Source organism: Scyliorhinus torazame, chromosome 1 (assembly GCF_047496885.1).
Source record: "Scyliorhinus torazame isolate Kashiwa2021f chromosome 1, sScyTor2.1, whole genome shotgun sequence".
NCBI lineage: Eukaryota > Metazoa > Chordata > Chondrichthyes > Carcharhiniformes > Scyliorhinidae > Scyliorhinus > Scyliorhinus torazame.
Genome location: NC_092707.1, coordinates 31,201,391 through 31,218,341, shown reverse-complemented (window position 1 = coordinate 31,218,341; position 16,951 = coordinate 31,201,391). Strand labels below are relative to the sequence as shown.

Below are 16,951 nucleotides of genomic sequence, written 5' to 3'. Positions count from 1 at the left end.
GGGATTGAACATTGCTTTCTTTTGTACTTTGTGGGACAAAATTGTCTTTTCACAAACATCTGGATTTGCTGCATGATTTATTGCTCGATACACAGCAGTGTTAGTTTATTCTTGTATTGAGACACTCCAGGAGCTTCCACAAAAAAAAAACTTTCCAACAAAGGAGGGATCACCCAACTGGGACACTTATCACAATACTGTACTCCATTAATCCATCTGTACAGTACCAACAGTCTGATCCAATTAAATCACTTCTCTGCAATCAAAAAGTTACTGCAGGTCAAGCTCCAAAAGCAGCACAGTAGCACAATGGTTAGCACAGTTGCTTCACAGCTCCAGGGTCCCAGGTTCCATTCCCGGCTTGGGTCAGTGTCTCAGTGGCGTCTGCACGTTCTCACCGTGTGGAAGAGTTAGGGTGGAGGTGTGGGCTTAGGTAGGGTGCTCTTTCCAAGGGCCGGTGCAGACTCGACGGGCCGAATGGCCTCCTTCTGCACTGTAAATTCTATGATTTCCATTGCCTAGTTCAGGTAGACTAGCTGCTCTCCCAGTACTGGAATCTATAGGTTTTCCTCGGCAGTCCATTTTTGCTGTTTAACATCACAGCCAATAGCTAATATTTTGTGCCCTCTAGCAATACCATTTTGCTGTATTTATACATAAACCAAATTTAAAAGTTGTCCAAAGGACACTTAATTCCCACCTCAAATTACTATCAATACCAGCGAGAAACCAATTAAAAGTAGAAACAGCTGATTTGTTCCCAGTACAGCAAGCAACCATGCATCTACCCAACACACAAAGGACCTGGTTTTTGCCTTGAAGAGCATATCATTAATTCGCAGGCTAGAACGGAGGAATTTATAATGCTGCAATTTGGTCAAACCTAAACTGACTAAAATGTTTAAATCAGGAGTCAACTAGGGTTAACAATGTGGGAGCAGCCACATTTTATGTAATCACTGGGTGCGAACCTTCACCTTCTGAGCATTAACGGGTATTTGCATTAAAATTCAACAGGAAGGGGTCACGTTAGGTAAGCATGGGAACAGCTGCGTTTCCACCAGCTCTGGCACCGCTTATCTTGCCATCTATTTTTTATCCTGATGCACAACCCAGAATTATTTGATCCTGATGTCTCTGATTTGTGCTATGTTCCTGGAAGATTTCGGTTAAAGGTTGCCGATGGGGAGCAGAGTTAAAACCAACAAAATCTTTGGTTGATTTATGCAGCTGGAGATGGCGGGGTCGAACCCAGTTCAGCGGCAGTTTTGCTGGTGAACGGGACGACACTTTGGCGGTGCCATTGATGTCGGGATGATGGCTGCCATGGTGTGAGATGTTGTGGACGATGGTCTCAGCTCCCCGGCACAGATTATTGGTGCTCACATCGATGAATTGCAACATATCCGAATGAGAATAGATGAAGCGGAGAAGAGAATCCTGTCAGTCAAAAGGGCAGTTTCCTCAGTGAGAGCTCACCTTCAGTCCTTAGAAATCCTGTTGCATGGTATGTTTGACAACCTTGTTGATTCGGAGACTTCCGGGTGCGGCTATGCAGAGCTAGGTCGCATATTCGGTAGCTCCCGCTTGGAACGGACTTTTGGGCTCTTTTACAGGGCCCCCACGGCATTTGTTTGACATTTCCCGGTGTGGGAAGACGACTGCAACATTCCCCTGACAGTGTCCCTCAGGAATGGGATCTCTTTTGGTTACCAGACCCGGCAGAAACAGTAAAAGATTTGGCTGCAACTGCAGGATAAACAGGGCCTGTTCCAGCATGCAGGCGGGGGAAGGGCAAGCTTAAAGCTGCAAGCTGACCTGAGGGCCTTTATCAAAGGTGAATTCTAGCAGCAGAGGGAACAACTATGAAAAGATCTCACCAAGGCCACTGAAGAAGCGGGGACGAGGCTTCCGGTGGCGGCCATGGAGGAGTAGGTCGCGCATTCGGCAGCTCCCGTCTGTAATGGACTCTTAGACCTTTTTCAGGAGTTTCCACAGACATTTTGGGGCAGATTCGTGAAGCGAACACTGTCAAAAGGATTCCCTCTCGAGAGTTCCGGTTGCGGCTATGCGGAGCTAAGTCACACATTCGGCGGCTCCCGCAAAAACTGACTTTTGGGCTCTTTTCAAGGCCCCCAAGGGCATATTTTCGACGTTTCCCGGTGTGGGAAGGAGTTAATAATAGCTCCCCGTCAGTATATGGCTTTAACTAGGAGCGGGGCGACAAAAAAGGTGGTGGTGGACCAGAAGAAGGGAGGGAAGAAGAACAAAACGGCAGCGGGCAGAGACCAGGCAGCGTGGAGGCAGTGGGCGGAGGAGCGACAGGAGGATATCCAGCGCTGCCTCAGAGAGATTAAAACGGACCTGCTAGAGCCGATGAAGGCTTCTATGGATAAGCTGCTGGAGACACAGACGGCCCAGGGGGTGGCGATCCGAGAGGCTCGACAAAAGATCTCGGACAATGAGGACGAGATCTTAGGCCTGGCGGTAAAGGTGGAGGCGCTCCACAAGAAATGGCAGGAGCGGTTCGAGGAGATGGAGAATCGGTCGAGGCGGGAGAAGCTGCGGATTCTGGGCCTCCCGGAGAGGCCGGACGTGGGGGCCTATGTGGTCACCATGTTGAACTCGCTGATGAGAACGGGGTCCTTCCAGGAGCCCCTGGAGCTGGAAGGGGCCCATAGAGTGTTGGCGAGGAGGCCCAAGGCTACCGAGCCTCCGCGGGTGGTGCTGGTGCGGTTCCATCGGTTCGTCGATCGGGAGTGTGTGCTCAGGTGGGCCAAGAAGGAGAGGAGCAGCAGGTGGGAGAATGCGGAGGTTCGGATATATCAGGACTGGAGTGCGGAGGTGGCGAAGAGGAGAGCCGAGTACAATCGAGCGAAGGAGGTGCTGCACAGGAAAGGGGTGAAGTTTGGCATGTCGGCGCGACTGTGGGTTACCTACAAGGACCGGCACCATTATTTTGAGTCTCCGGAGGAGGCGTGGGCCTTTGTTCAGGCCGAGAAGCTGGACACAGACTGAGGGTCGGGATGGGCGATTGGGGACTGCGGTGGATATGTTATGCCTATTTTTGGTTCGGGGGGGGGGGGGGGGGGGGGGGGCCTTTGCATTGTTTTGGGTTTCTTTTTCTCTGTGCTTTTCTCTTTCGGGTTGGGGAGGGTGGATGGGGCGGGTTGGGCACTGTTTTGGTTGGTGGCGGGGCCTGGTAGGTGGAGAGCGTGGGCTTTTTTCCCGCGGCGAAGACTGGGGTGGGGGAGGCCGGGGCGGGGAAACGAGGATTGTTTCCCGCGCTTCGAACGGAGGGGAGAGGGGGAGAGCCTGTGAATGGGGAGCAGGAGAGGAACGTGTGCCACACAATGGGAGGAGTCGAAGGGGAGGCGGGAGTGGCCGGGGTCAGCAGGAGTCAGCTGACTTGCGGAAGTGCAATGGGGGAAGTAAACCAGCTAGGATGGGTCCTAGCCGCGGGGGGGGTGGGGGGGAATCGAATTGCTGCTGCTAAGGTCAAGGAGGAGCATGAGCAAGTGGGGGGGGTTGAGATGGGGGTATGCCGCTGTGGGGAACGGGCCAGGTGTGGGGTGTGGGAGCGTGACTGGCCGAGGAGGGGTCATGGCTAGTCGGCGGGGGAGGGGGGTGGGTAGCCCCCTGATCCGGCTGATAACCTGGAATGTAAGGGGACTGAATGGGCCGGTTAAGCGGGCCCGCGTGTTCGCGCACCTGAAGGGGCTCAAGGCGGATGTGGTTATGCTCCAGGAGACTGACCTGAAGGTGGCAGACCAGGTAAGACTGAGGAAAGGGTGGGTAGGTCAGGTGTTTCACTCGGGGCTAGATGCCAAAAATCGAGGGGTGGCGATCTTGGTGGGAAAGAAGGTGTCATTCGAGGCGTCGAGCATTGTGGCAGATAATGGCGGTAGGTATATAATGGTAAGTGGTAAGGTGCAGGGAGAGAGGGTGGTAGTGGTCAATGTGTATGCTCCGAACTGAGACGATGCGGGTTTTATTCAGCGTATGTTGGGTCGGATCCCAGACTTGGAAGTGGGGGGCCTGATAAAGGGGGGAGACTTTAACACGGTGCTGGATCCGGCACTGGATCGCTCCAGGTCTAGGACGGGTAGGAAGCCGGCGGCGGCTAGAGTGTTGAGGGGATTTATGGACCAAATGGGAGGGGTGGACCCTTGGAGATTTGCATGGCCGGGGGCTAGGGAATTTTCATTTTCTCACATGTCCATAAGGCTTATTCTCGAATCGACTTTTTCATTTTGAGTAGGGTGCTGATAGCGAGAGTAGAGGATACCGAGTATTCGGCAATAGCCATTTCGGACCACGCCCCGCATTGGGTGGACTTGGAGATGGGGAAGGAGAGGGACCAGCGCCCGCTGTGGCGCTTGGAGGTGGGGCTGTTGGCGGACGAGGAGGTGAGCGAGCGGGTCCGAGGAAGTATATAGAGAGGTACTTGGAGATCAACGACAACGGGGAGGTCCGAGTGGGGATGGTATGGGAGGCACTGAAGGCGGTGGTGAGGGGAGAGCTGATCTCCATTAGGGCCCATTAGCAGGGGGAGAGGGAGAGGCTGGTGGGGGAGATGGTGAGGATAGACAGGAGGTATGCGGAAGAGCCTGAGGAAGGATTGTTGAGGAAGAGGCGCAGCCTCCAGGCCGAATTCGACCTGGTGACCACCAGGAAAGCGGAGGTGCAGTGGAGGAAGGCCCAGGGGGCAGTCTACAAGTATGGGGAAAAGGCAAGCCGGATGCTGGCGCATCAGCTTCGGAAGCGGGACGCAGCTAGGGAGATTGGGGGAGTTAAGGACAGGGGAGGGAGCGTGGTGCGGAGTGGGGTTCGCATCAATTGGGTCTTCAGGGACTTCTACGAGGAATTGTACCAATCCGAGCCCCCACGGGAGGAGGGAGGGATGGGCCGTTTCCTGGACCAATCGAGGTTTCCAAAGGTGGAAGAGGGACTGGTGGCGGGACTGGGGGCCCCGATTGGGCTGGAGGAGCTGATCAAAGGGATAGGAAGCATGCAGGCGGGGAAGGCACCAGGGCCGGACGGTTTCCCGGTCGAGTTCTACAAAAAATATATGGACCTGTTGGGCCCGCTGTTAGTTAGGACCTTCAATGAGGCAAGGGAAGAGGGGGCTTTATCCCTGACGATGTCCCGGGCACTGATCTCCTTGATCCTGAAGCGGGACAAGGATCCCCTGCAATGTGGGTCTTACAGACCGATTTCCTTGCTAAATGTAGATGCCAAGGAGCTGGCGAAGGTCTTAGCCACGAGGATTGAGGATTGTGTGCCGCAGATCATCCATGAAGACCAGACAGGGTTTGTGAAGGGGAGACAGTTGAACGCGAATGTGCGGAGGCTTTTGAACATTATCATGATGCCGGCGAGGGAGGGGAAGGCGGAGATAGTGGTGGCGATGGACGCTGAGAAAGCCTTCGATAGGATAGAGTGGGGGTACCTGTGGGAGGTGTTAAAGAGGTTCGGGTTTGGGGAGGGGTTTGTCAGGTGGGTTAGGCTGTTGTATGACGTCCCGATGGCGAGTGTGGCCACAAATAGGAGGAGGTCCGAGTACATTCGGTTGCACCGAGGGACGAGACAGGGGTGTCCCCTGTCCCCCCTGCTCTTCGCACTGGCGATTGAACCCCTGGCTATGGCACAGAGAGTCGAGGAACTGGAGGGGGTTGGTGCGGGATGGGGAGGAGCATTGGGTGTCGCTTTATGCGGACGACCTGCTGCTGTATGTGGCGGACCCGGTGGGAGGAATGCCGGAGGTAATGAGGATCCTTAGGGAATTCGGGGACTTTTCGGGGTACAAACTGAATATGGGGAAGAGCGAGCTGTTCGTAGCTCAGCTAGGGGACCAGGAGAGGGGGATTGGCAAGCACCCACTAAAAAGGGTGGAGAGGAGCTTCAGATATTTGGGGGTCCAGGTGGCCAGGAGCTGGGGGGCCCTGCATTGGCTTAACTTTACAAGGCTAGTGGAGCAAATGGAGGAGTTCAAGAGGTGGGACGCGTTGCCGCTGTCCCTGGCGGGTAGGGTGCAGTCAATCAAAATGAACCAAGGTTTTTGTTCCTGTTCCAGTGCCTCCCCGTGTTTATCCCGAAGGCTTTTTTCAGGCGGGTTAACAGGAGTATAATGGGGTTTGTGTGGGCGCGAGGGACTCCGAGGGTGAGAAGGGTGTTCCTGGAGCAGAGTAGAGATAGGGGGGGGGCTGGCCCTGCCCAACCTCTGTGGGTACTACTGGGCCGCCAATGCGACAATGGTGCGCAAGTGGGTGATGGAGGGGGAGGGGGCTGCATGCAAGAGGCTGGAGACGGCGTCCTGTGTGGGTACGAGTCTGGGGGCGCTGGCAACGGCGCCACTGCCGCTCCCTCCAAGGAGGTATACCACGAGCCCGGTGGTGGTGGCGGCCCTCAAAATTTGGGGGCAGTGGAGGCGGCATAGGGGGGGAAGTTAGGGCCTCGGCGTGGACCCCATTAAGGGGGAACCACCGGTTCGCCCCAGGAAGAACAGGTGGAGGGTTTTCGGGGTGGCACAGGGCAGGGATACGAAAGTTGGGGGACCTGTTTGTGGACGGGAAGTTCGGGAGCTTGGGTGAGCTGGAGGAGAGGTACGGGATACCCCCGGGGAACACCTTCAGGTACGTACAGGTAAGGGCGTTTGCCAGATGGCAGAATTCCCGCGGCTACTACCACACACAGTACAGGACAGGGTGCTCTCGGGGGGGGATCTCGGAAACTTACCAGGTGATGCAGGAGGAGGAGGAGGCCTCGGTGGTGGAGTTGAAAGGTAAGTGGGAGGAGGAGTTGGGAGAGGAGATCGAAGAGGGGACGTGGGCAGATGCCCTAGGGAAGGTGAACTCTTCCACTTTGGAGCGGGTGCAGAGGAGATGTACCAGGATGTTGCCTAGTATGGAGGGAATATCTTATGAGGAAAGGCTGATGGACTTGAGGTTGTTTTCGTTAGAGAGAAGAATGTTAAGAGGAGACTTAATAGGGGCATACAAAATGATCAGGGGGTTAGATAGGGTGGACAGTGAGAGCCTTCTCCCGCGGATGGAAATGGCTAGCACGAGGGGACATAGCTTTAAACTGAGGGGTAATAGATATAGGACAGAGGTCAGAGGTAGGTTCTTTACGCAAAGGGTGGCGAGGCCGTGGAATGCCCTACCTGCAACAGTAGTGAACCTGCCAACATTGAGGGCATTTAAAAGTTTATTGGATTAGCATATGGATGCTAATGGCATAGTGTAGGTTAGATGGCGGTGCAACATCGTGGGCCGAAGGGCCTGTACTGCGCTGTATCGTTCTATGTTCTATGTTCATGCGCGAGGCTCAGCCTCATACAGTTTAAGGTGCTGCACAGGGCACACATGACCGGGACATGGATGAGCAGGTTCTTTGGGTGTGAGGACAGGTGTGTTAGGTGCTCAGGGAGCCCAGCAAATCACACCCATATGTTCTGGGCATGCCCAGCGCTGGAGGAATTTTGGAAGGGCGTAGCAAGGACGGTGTCGTGGGTGGTAGGATCCAGGGTCAAACCGGGCTGGGGGCTCCCAATATTTGGGGTGGCAGAGGAGCCGGGAGTGCAGGAGGCGAAAGAGGCCGGAATTCTGGCCTTTGCGTCCCTGGTAGCCCGGCGAAGGATTCTCCTTCAGTGGAAAGATGCGAGGCCCCCAAGCGTGGAATAATGGATCAGCGATATGGCAGGGTTCATTAAATTGGAGAGGGTGAAATTCGCCTTGAGAGGGTACGGTACAAGGGTTCTTTAGGCGGTGGCAACCGTTCTTAGACTTTCTGGCAGAACGATAGACATTGGTCAATGGCAGCAGCAGCTCGGGGGGGGGTTACTTTATTTTGGTTTATGTTATTTACACTGGAAGGGTCTGAGGGGGTGTATCCACCTGTTGTCTTAAGTCAGGGTGTTAATGTTAATTTATTATTTAGGTACAGGGTGGGGGGGGGTTGGGGAGGTTGCTTTTTTAGATTGTGTTTTGTACTTAACCCTGTTGGGTTCTTTTTTCTTTCTCATTTTGTTATTGATATTTTATGAAAACCTTGTTTGAATTTTCCACGCTTGTGAACCAAGGAGGGGGAAATTAGATCCAGCATTACTGCTGAGTTATCCCAAGTAAACTGAGAGGATTAACAAAGCCAAAGGATCACACCAAGTTCTTTCATGAGGTAACCATTACACCTACCTTCGCCAAAGGAAGTACCAAGAATGCTCCACCGCCACTTGCTTCTACAATTACTGCCACAAAGTTGGGATTTACAGCACAGAATGAACTATCCCAGGTGACCCTGGAGACTCTGATGTCATCATAGCACTGGTCGTTTTTCACAGCTTGCCCGAAGACATGCCGAAACTTGCTCTGTCGTACAACCCTCCGCTGGTTCATCTCTGCAAAAATGTTTTTTTTTTTTAAAAAAAGGAGTGTTAATACCATGCAATCAATTGAAACATCCAGTCTAGAGCAGACGTTAACATTTTGTGGTGCCGTAGCGGACATGAGAAATTTTCATGCAGACACACAATGGCTTCTTCCTCCCTACCAGGATTGCAATAATTGTGTAATGTTTGCACGCTGATCATTTGCGTTGTAAAATAACACGGATAGGTGTAAATTTTGCCCTCCCAAAACCAATTTGGTTGTGTTTTACCCCTTGGTCTCGGAGGTATTATGTACATTTTCGGATTTGGGATCATCTACAAATTTTGACACCACAGTGAATAGAAGCAGACATAAAATTTAATCCATTCCCAATAACTAAAAAAAAAAACATCCTAATTCTTAATTAATTTTCTTCAGTAATCTCCCGAGTGGCATCTTATCAAAGGCTTTTCTCAAGGCCCCTGGCATAATATCCATGCTATTTTCCTCGTCAAAGCACAATCACCCTTTCTGAAACCACATGGGTTACAGTAAACTATGTCATTCGTCTCAACATGTGGTGATTTCATTAAAACGCTCTAAAAATGTTCTTGTACCTCACAGACAGTAAGCTAACTGATGTGCAATCACCTGGATCAGGCATCTCCCTTATAAAAAATGGGTATGAAACTGGCCACTCTCCAGACCTCTTCCGCACTTAATGGAGACCAGAAATAGAATTCCCAGGAGCTCCGAAATGTCCTCCCTCATGTCTCGCAATGCATCCAGTCAGGACCCAATGCTTTGGCTTCTTTACACTTACTCATCCTACGATATTGCTCATCTCATGGCAACCACCTCCTAACCAACATCCTTCCATTTACCAAGCACTGATGCCAAGCGTTTGTTAAATACCTTGGCCAGTTTTTGATCAACACATTCTGAATGTTGTTTCATTTGTGGAGGAGTGTAAAACAGGCATTGTCAAACTCGGGGGCGCAACCCGCGGGTGGGTGCTGGGAGGGTCGCGGAGCATCCGTCACGGCGCTCCCGATCGCGCAAATCTGCGCACAACAGCCGGCTGTTAATAACACCGGCTACAAGTGGCCTTCAAAATGGCCGCAAACATGTTTTGAAAAATGCGGCCGCACTGCGCATGCATGCCAGATCATCGTGAGGGATTTATTTGATAAAATTTTACAGGTAAAAAAATGCAGAACTTTGGACAGATGGAGACTCCATACTTTCCGACACCGGAAGGCTTCACCTTCATCCAACAGGTTCCATTGGAGGAGCGTGTACAAGGGCCAAAGGGATTTCCAAAACCATTTCCTCCATTTTTGGCAGCAGCAAACAAGGCAAGAGAAAATGGTGGGTCGCGAAGGTCGGCCGGCGCGGGTCGCGAAGGCCGGCCGGCGCGGGTCGCTAAGGCCGGCCGGCGCGGGTCGCTAAGGCCGGCCGGCGCGGGTCGCTAAGGCCGGCCGGCGCGGGTCGCTAAGGCCGGCCGGCGCGGGTCGCTAAGGCCGGCCGGCGCGGGTCGCTAAGGCCGGCCGGCGCGGGTCGCTAAGGCCGGCCGGCGCGGGTCGCTAAGGCCGGCCGGCGCGGGTCGCGAAGGCCGGCCGGCGCGGGTCGCGAAGGCCGGCCGGCGCGGGTCGCGAAGGCCGGCCGGCGCGGGTCGCGAAGGCCGGCCGGCGCGGGTCGCGAAGGCCGGCCGGCGCGGGTCGCGAAGGCCGGCCGGCGCGGGTCGCGAAGGCCGGCCGGCGCGGGTCGCGAAGGCCGGCCGGCGCGGGTCGCTAAGGCCGGCCGGCGCGGGTCGCGAAGGCCGGCCGGCGCGGGTCGCGAAGGCCGGCCGGCGCGGGTCGCGAAGGCCGGCCGGCGCGGGTCGCGAAGGCCGGCCGGCGCGGGTCGCTAAGGCCGGCCGGCGCGGGTCGCGAAGGCCGGCCGGCGCGGGTCGCTAAGGCCGGCCGGCGCGGGTCGCTAAGGCCGGCCGGCGCGGGTCGCTAAGGCCGGCCGGCGCGGGTCGCTAAGGCCGGCCGGCGCGGGTCGCTAAGGCCGGCCGGCGCGGGTCGCTAAGGCCGGCCGGCGCGGGTCGCTAAGGCCGGCCGGCGCGGGTCGCTAAGGCCGGCCGGCGCGGGTCGCTAAGGCCGGCCGGCGCGGGTCGCTAAGGCCGGCCGGCGCGGGTCGCTAAGGCCGGCCGGCGCGGGTCGCTAAGGCCGGCCGGCGCGGGTCGCTAAGGCCGGCCGGCGCGGGTCGCTAAGGCCGGCCGGCGCGGGTCGCTAAGGCCGGCCGGCGCGGGTCGCTAAGGCCGGCCGGCGCGGGTCGCTAAGGCCGGCCGGCGCGGGTCGCTAAGGCCGGCCGGCGCGGGTCGCTAAGGCCGGCCGGCGCGGGTCGCTAAGGCCGGCCGGCGCGGGTCGCTAAGGCCGGCCGGCGCGGGTCGCTAAGGCCGGCCGGCGCGGGTCGCTAAGGCCGGCCGGCGCGGGTCGCTAAGGCCGGCCGGCGCGGGTCGCTAAGGCCGGCCGGCGCGGGTCGCTAAGGCCGGCCGGCGCGGGTCGCTAAGGCCGGCCGGCGCGGGTCGCTAAGGCCGGCCGGCGCGGGTCGCTAAGGCCGGCCGGCGCGGGTCGCTAAGGCCGGCCGGCGCGGGTCGCTAAGGCCGGCCGGCGCGGGTCGCTATGGCCGGCCGGCGCGGGTCGCTAAGGCCGGCCGGCGCGGGTCGCTAAGGCCGGCCGGCGCGGGTCGCTAAGGCCGGCCGGCGCGGGTCGCTAAGGCCGGCCGGCGCGGGTCGCTAAGGCCGGCCGGCGCGGGTCGCTAAGGCCGGCCGGCGCGGGTCGCTAAGGCCGGCCGGCGCGGGTCGCTAAGGCCGGCCGGCGCGGGTCGCTAAGGCCGGCCGGCGCGGGTCGCTAAGGCCGGCCGGCGCGGGTCGCTAAGGCCGGCCGGCGCGGGTCGCTAAGGCCGGCCGGCGCGGGTCGCTAAGGCCGGCCGGCGCGGGTCGCTAAGGCCGGCCGGCGCGGGTCGCTAAGGTCGGCCGGCGCGGGTCACAGAGGGCGGCCGGCGCGGGTCACAAAGGGCGGCCGGCGCGGGTCACAAAGGGCGGCCGGCGCGGGTCACAAAGGGCGGCCGGGTTGGGTCACAAAGGTTGGACGGTTGGTAAAAATGGGTCCCCGGAAAAATAGTTTTAAAAACACTGGTGTAAAAGATTCTCTTTTCACTTTTTTTTAAATTTAGAGTACCCAATTAATATTTTTTTTCCAAGGGGCAATTTAGTGTGGTCAGTCCACCTGCCAGGCACATCCTTGGGTTGTGCGGGTGAGACCCACGCAGACACGGGGAAAATGTGCAAACTCCGCACGGACAGTGACCCGGGGCCAGGATCGAACCCGGGTCCTCGGTGCCGTGAGGCAGCAATGCTAACCACTCTGCCGCCCACAAATTCTTTCACTTAAACCAGAAGTTTATTTTCAAAGGGGCAGTATCTTCATCAAAAAAGGTTTTGATGAGCCCGATTGGAAACTATGAAAGGGGTTGGTAGGATTGGTGTAGAGAAGATGCTCTCCCTTGTTGGACAGACCAGGATTATGGGCATACACTCAGTAATAAATCCAAATAGAAATTCAGGCCAAACTGGTTTGGCCAGAGTGGTTAGAATGGGGAACTCAGGGCAGCACGGTGGCGCAGTGGTTAGCACTGCTGCCTCACAGCGTGAGGTCCCAGGTTCGATCCCGGCTCTGGGTCACTGTCTGTGTTGAGTTTGCACATTCTCCCCGTGTTTGTGTGGATTTCGCCCCCACAACCCAAAAGATGTGCAGGGTAGGTGGATTGGCCATGTTAAAATTGGAAAAAATGAATTGGGTAATCTAAACATTTTTAAAAATGAATGGGGAACTTGCTGCCACAAGTAGTAGTTGAGGTAAACAGCATAAAAGGACTCGAGGTGAAGCTTGATAACTATGAGGGGAAGAAATAGAAGAATATATGGTGAAGTTTACCTGAAATGGAGGACAGGAAGAGGCTCATGTAGAGCATTAAACAATAGCAGAGACTTATTGGGCCTACAATATAAATTTGTCATCCTCTGTAAAACTGAATTCTCCCCACTCAGGGGTCCCATCTTGCTTTGAGCAAATCATTTTTTGCTCATATACTTCACATTTTCTTTTGATGTTTTTGAATGGTTATCTTTATGCTTAGTTAACCTATCCTGCTCCTAACATCTTATTTCCTCATATTCTATGTCTTCACACTGTTCTTTAGTCTGAATTTGCCCTCTTCAATCCTCATTGGTTTCCTCTATTGATCCAATGCACCCGAAAACAAAAAGTGATTTCCTTCTTTAATGAAATACTCCGCTGTACTTTTGCAACTTTTTTCTATTTGGTTCAATTTGTTTTGTTTTAGTTTTTGTGCTGACCTTTTCACATTTTGAGTTGGACCTTAAGCCTCACCATGTTGCCGTCACTACACATCACATGGAACTCAATACCTGACCTATATGTATAACGAGCACTAGCAATATCTCCACAATTCGAAGCTCAACGCACTGCTTTACGAAGGAGTCATACAAACATTTTAGGAATTCCACACCATCTGGTCGCTGGAATCTCCCAGAAAAGGTGTTGCTCTACTCTGGCTGCAGATTTCCTCCTTCATTCCCTTCCCACAACTTGGAGATCTGTAATATCCCTAAAAATACAAGCTACTAGGGCGGCACGGTGGCTAGCACTGTTGCCTCACAGCACCAAGGACACGGGTTTGATCCCAACCCCAGGTCACTGACATGTGGAGATTGCACATTCTCCCGTTGTCTGCGTTCGTCTCACCCCCACAACCCAAAGATGTGCAGGTTAGGTGGATTGGCCACGCTAAAATTGCCCCTTAATTGGAATTTTTTAACAAATCCAAGCTCCTTTTTCTCTGCAATCCAACCACATCGACTCTGTATCACTTACTGGCCCATATCAATCTTCTGCACAGCTTATTTCATCATTTTATCAATGTTTCCACTTCACCCCATCCTTTTCTATCACTCCTGAGTATATCCAAAGATGTTTATTTTCCTTTCTTATCCATTTTGCAGCCAGATTTGTGTTAATGCAATTAACGCAGATGCAGTATAATTTGGATAAATGGGAGGTTATCCACTTTGGTAGTAAAAACATGGAGAGACAGACTATTATCTGAATGGCCATAAATTAGGAGAGCAGAACGTGCAACGAGACCGGGGTATCCTTGTACACCAACCAGTCACTGAAGGTAAGCAGGCAGATACAGCAGGCGATAATCAAGGCAAATGGTATGTTGGCCTTCACTGCAAGAGGATTCAAGTACAGGAGCAGGGATGCTTTGCTGCAATTATACAGGGCCTTGGTGAGGTCACACCTGGAATATTGTGTGCAGTTTTGGCATCCTTATCTGAGGAAGGATGTTCTAGCTATAGAGGGAGAGCAGCAAAGGTTTACCAGACTGATTCCCAGGATGGCAGTACTGACATACGGGGGGGGAGACTGAATTGGTTGGTATTATATATATGGAGTTCAGCAGAATGAGGGGGGAGTCTCATAGAAACCTATAAAATTCTAACCAGACTGGACAAGGTGATGCAGAAAGGATGTTCCCGATGGTGGATGTATCCAGAACCCGGGGTCACAGTCTGAGGATACGGGGTAGACCATTTAGGACAGAGGAGGAGAAATGTTTTCAGCCAGAGAGTGGCAAGCCTGTGGAATTCATTACCACAGGAAGTAGTTGAGTACAAAACATTATATGGTTTCAAGAAGCAGTTAGATATCACACTTAGGGCGAAGGGAATCAAAGGATATGGGGGAAAAGTGGGATTAGGTTATTGCGTTGGATGATCAGCCATGAAGGGCTGAATAGCCTCCTCCTACTCCTATTTTGTAATGTTTTCTATGTTTCTAAATTTAAATATTCCTGTAATTACTAGTCAGTTCCCACACGCTGCTTATTGTAATACTTGCATTTTAATCTTTATCTTTGCTTTTTATTTAGAAACACAAGATCCTTTATCGTAGCTATTTTTGTCCAAGTTACCCCCTAATGTTACTTCAGTCTTTTCCCCATTCTACAATTAGTTCTTTTTATTTTGCCATTTCCTTCTTGCTAAATTTTCTGCCTATTATTACCTTCTGTTTTCCCCCTTCTCTTAGTTGATTCCAATAGTTTTCATTACCCTGGTTTGTAAAGTCCAGAACCAAGGGTTTGACTCAGAATACGAGTCCAGCCATTTAGGGCTAAAATGATGCAGACGTCTTCAAAGGACTGTGAATGTTTGGAATTCTTGACCCTAGAGTATGGATGCTCAGTTCCTGAGCGTTTTCAAAGCAGACAGAGATGGATTGATTTTTGGAACACAGAAGCAATCATGAGGTATGGGGATAGGGTGGAAAAATAAAGTTGATTTAGATGTACAGTCATGAGGTTAGCGAATGAAAAAGCAAGCTTAACTGGCCATACTGCTCCTGCACCTATTTCTTACGAACATCTTGTCACCTAGCTTGCCTCCTCCAGCACTTGTGGATCATCTTATTAATACAGCAATAAGATTCAGAATAAATGCAAGTCTTTCATATCAGGAGGCCTCTATTAAGGCTGGGAATTAAAGCCCAACATCTCACCTTGTTTTGACTTTTACGAAAGTATTTTGACAATGTGCTAAATCCATTAAGCCCAGTGATAAAACCAAGCCATTCTTCCTTGAATATTCCCTCCTGTCTTCTCATTCCCTACCATCTTTCTGGGCTGCTAGTTTTGAGGGAGAGGAAAAGGTATCCAATCATGATTTTGAAACAACTTTCAAAGCTGACACATTAGACTCCAGTTTTTTCACACACCCGAGTCTGAACAAATCTGGGAGTCAAGGAACTCAAATTCACATCTTCACAGTGGTGCATTACATGCACGTCAGTGGGAGATTCAAGCCCAACTTGAGGAAAGTGGCATCAGAGCTTGGCCTGTTTTCGTAATTTAGGCTCAGGTACCAAGGGCATCAGATTTGGTGGTGAAGGCACCTTGCAGAAGACAGTGGAGTTGGAAATCCCGTTTCACAGTACAATTGAAGGAGGGCTCATCATTATCGATCTGTATGACAAACAGTTGACTTGGGCTAACTCAAACTGATATTTTGAAACACAGGTGTCCATGATGAGACATGAAGGTTCAGTAAGGGCGCTCGAGAGTTACAAGTTAGCTAGGAAGGACCTAAAGAGAGAGCTAAGAAGAGCCAGGAGGGAACATGAGAAGTCTTTGGCAGGTAGGATCAAGGATAACCCTAAAGCTTTCTATAGATATGTCAGGAATAAAAGAATGACTAGGGTAAGAGTAGGGCCAGTCAAGGACAGTAGTGGGAAGTTGTGCTTGGAGTCCGAGGAGATAGGAGGGGTGCTAAATGAATATTTTTCATCAGTATTCACACAGGAAAAAGACAATGTTGTCGAGGAGAATACTGAGATTCAGGCTACTAGACTAGAAGGGCTTGAGGTTCATAAGGAGGAGGTGTTAACAATTCTCGAAAGGGTGAAAATAGATAAGTCCCCTGGGCCGGATGGGATTTATCCTAGGATTTTCTGGGAAGCTAGGGAGGAGATTGCTGAGCCTTTGGCTTTGATCTTTAAATCATCTTTGTCAACAGGAATAGTGCCAGAAGACTGCAGGATAGCAAATGTTGTCCCCTTGTTCAAGAAGGGGAGTAGAGACAACCCCGGTAACTATAGACCAGTGAGCCTTACTTCTGTTGTGGGCAAAATCTTGGAAAGGTTTATAAGAGATAGGGTGTATAATCATCTGGAAAGGAATAATTTGATTAGACATAGTCAACGCGGTTTCGTAAAGGGTAGGTCGTGCCTCACAAACCTTATTGAGTTCTTTGAGAAGGTGACCAAACAAGTGGATGAGGGTAAAGCAGTTGATGTGGTGTATATGGATTTCAGTAAAGCGTTTGATAAGGTTCCCCACGGTAGGCTACTGCAGAAAATACGGAAGCATGGGGATTCAGGGAGATTTAGCAGTTTGGATCAGAAATTGGCTAGCTGGAAGAAGACAAAGGGTGGTGGTTGATGGGAAGTGTTCACACTGGAGTCCAGTTACTAGTGGTGACCACAAGAATCTGTTTTGGGGCCACTGCTGTTTGTCATTTTTATAAATGACCTGGAGGAGGGCGTAGAAGGATGGGTGAGTAAATTTGCAGATGACACTAAAGTCGGTGGAGTTGTGGACAGTGCGGAAGGATGTTACAAGTTACAGAGGGATATCGATAAGCTGCAGCGCTGGGCTGAGAGGTGGCAAATGGAGTTTAATGCAGAAAAGTGAGAGGTGATTCATTTTGGAAGGAATAACAGGAAGACATATGGACGATAAGGGAATAGTGTAGATGGGCTTTAGAGTGGTTTCACAGGTCGGCGCAACATCGAGGGCCGAAGGGCCTGTACTGTGCTGTAATGCTCTATGTTCTATGATACTTCAATGGTAAATACAGGAGAGGGAATGAATTGCATTAGTTTAACACCTTTCACAATATTGGTATAGCCCAAAGTGTTTTAAAGCTAAAGTATGTTTCCAAGTGTAGTTCCTTT

At 52.6% G+C, this 16,951-nt stretch overlaps 1 protein-coding gene across 2 annotated transcripts in view; it reads right to left on the bottom strand.

Moving 5' to 3' along the window:
• Positions 1-16,951, bottom strand: part of coro1cb (coronin, actin binding protein, 1Cb) — a 323,977-nt gene that overhangs the window by 168,387 nt on the left and 138,639 nt on the right. For both annotated transcript variants that reach the window (XM_072482289.1, XM_072482370.1), the window contains exon 2: positions 8,196-8,398. In XM_072482289.1, the coding sequence (XP_072338390.1) occupies positions 8,196-8,398 (203 nt within the window). The remainder of the gene's footprint in view (positions 1-8,195; positions 8,399-16,951) is intronic.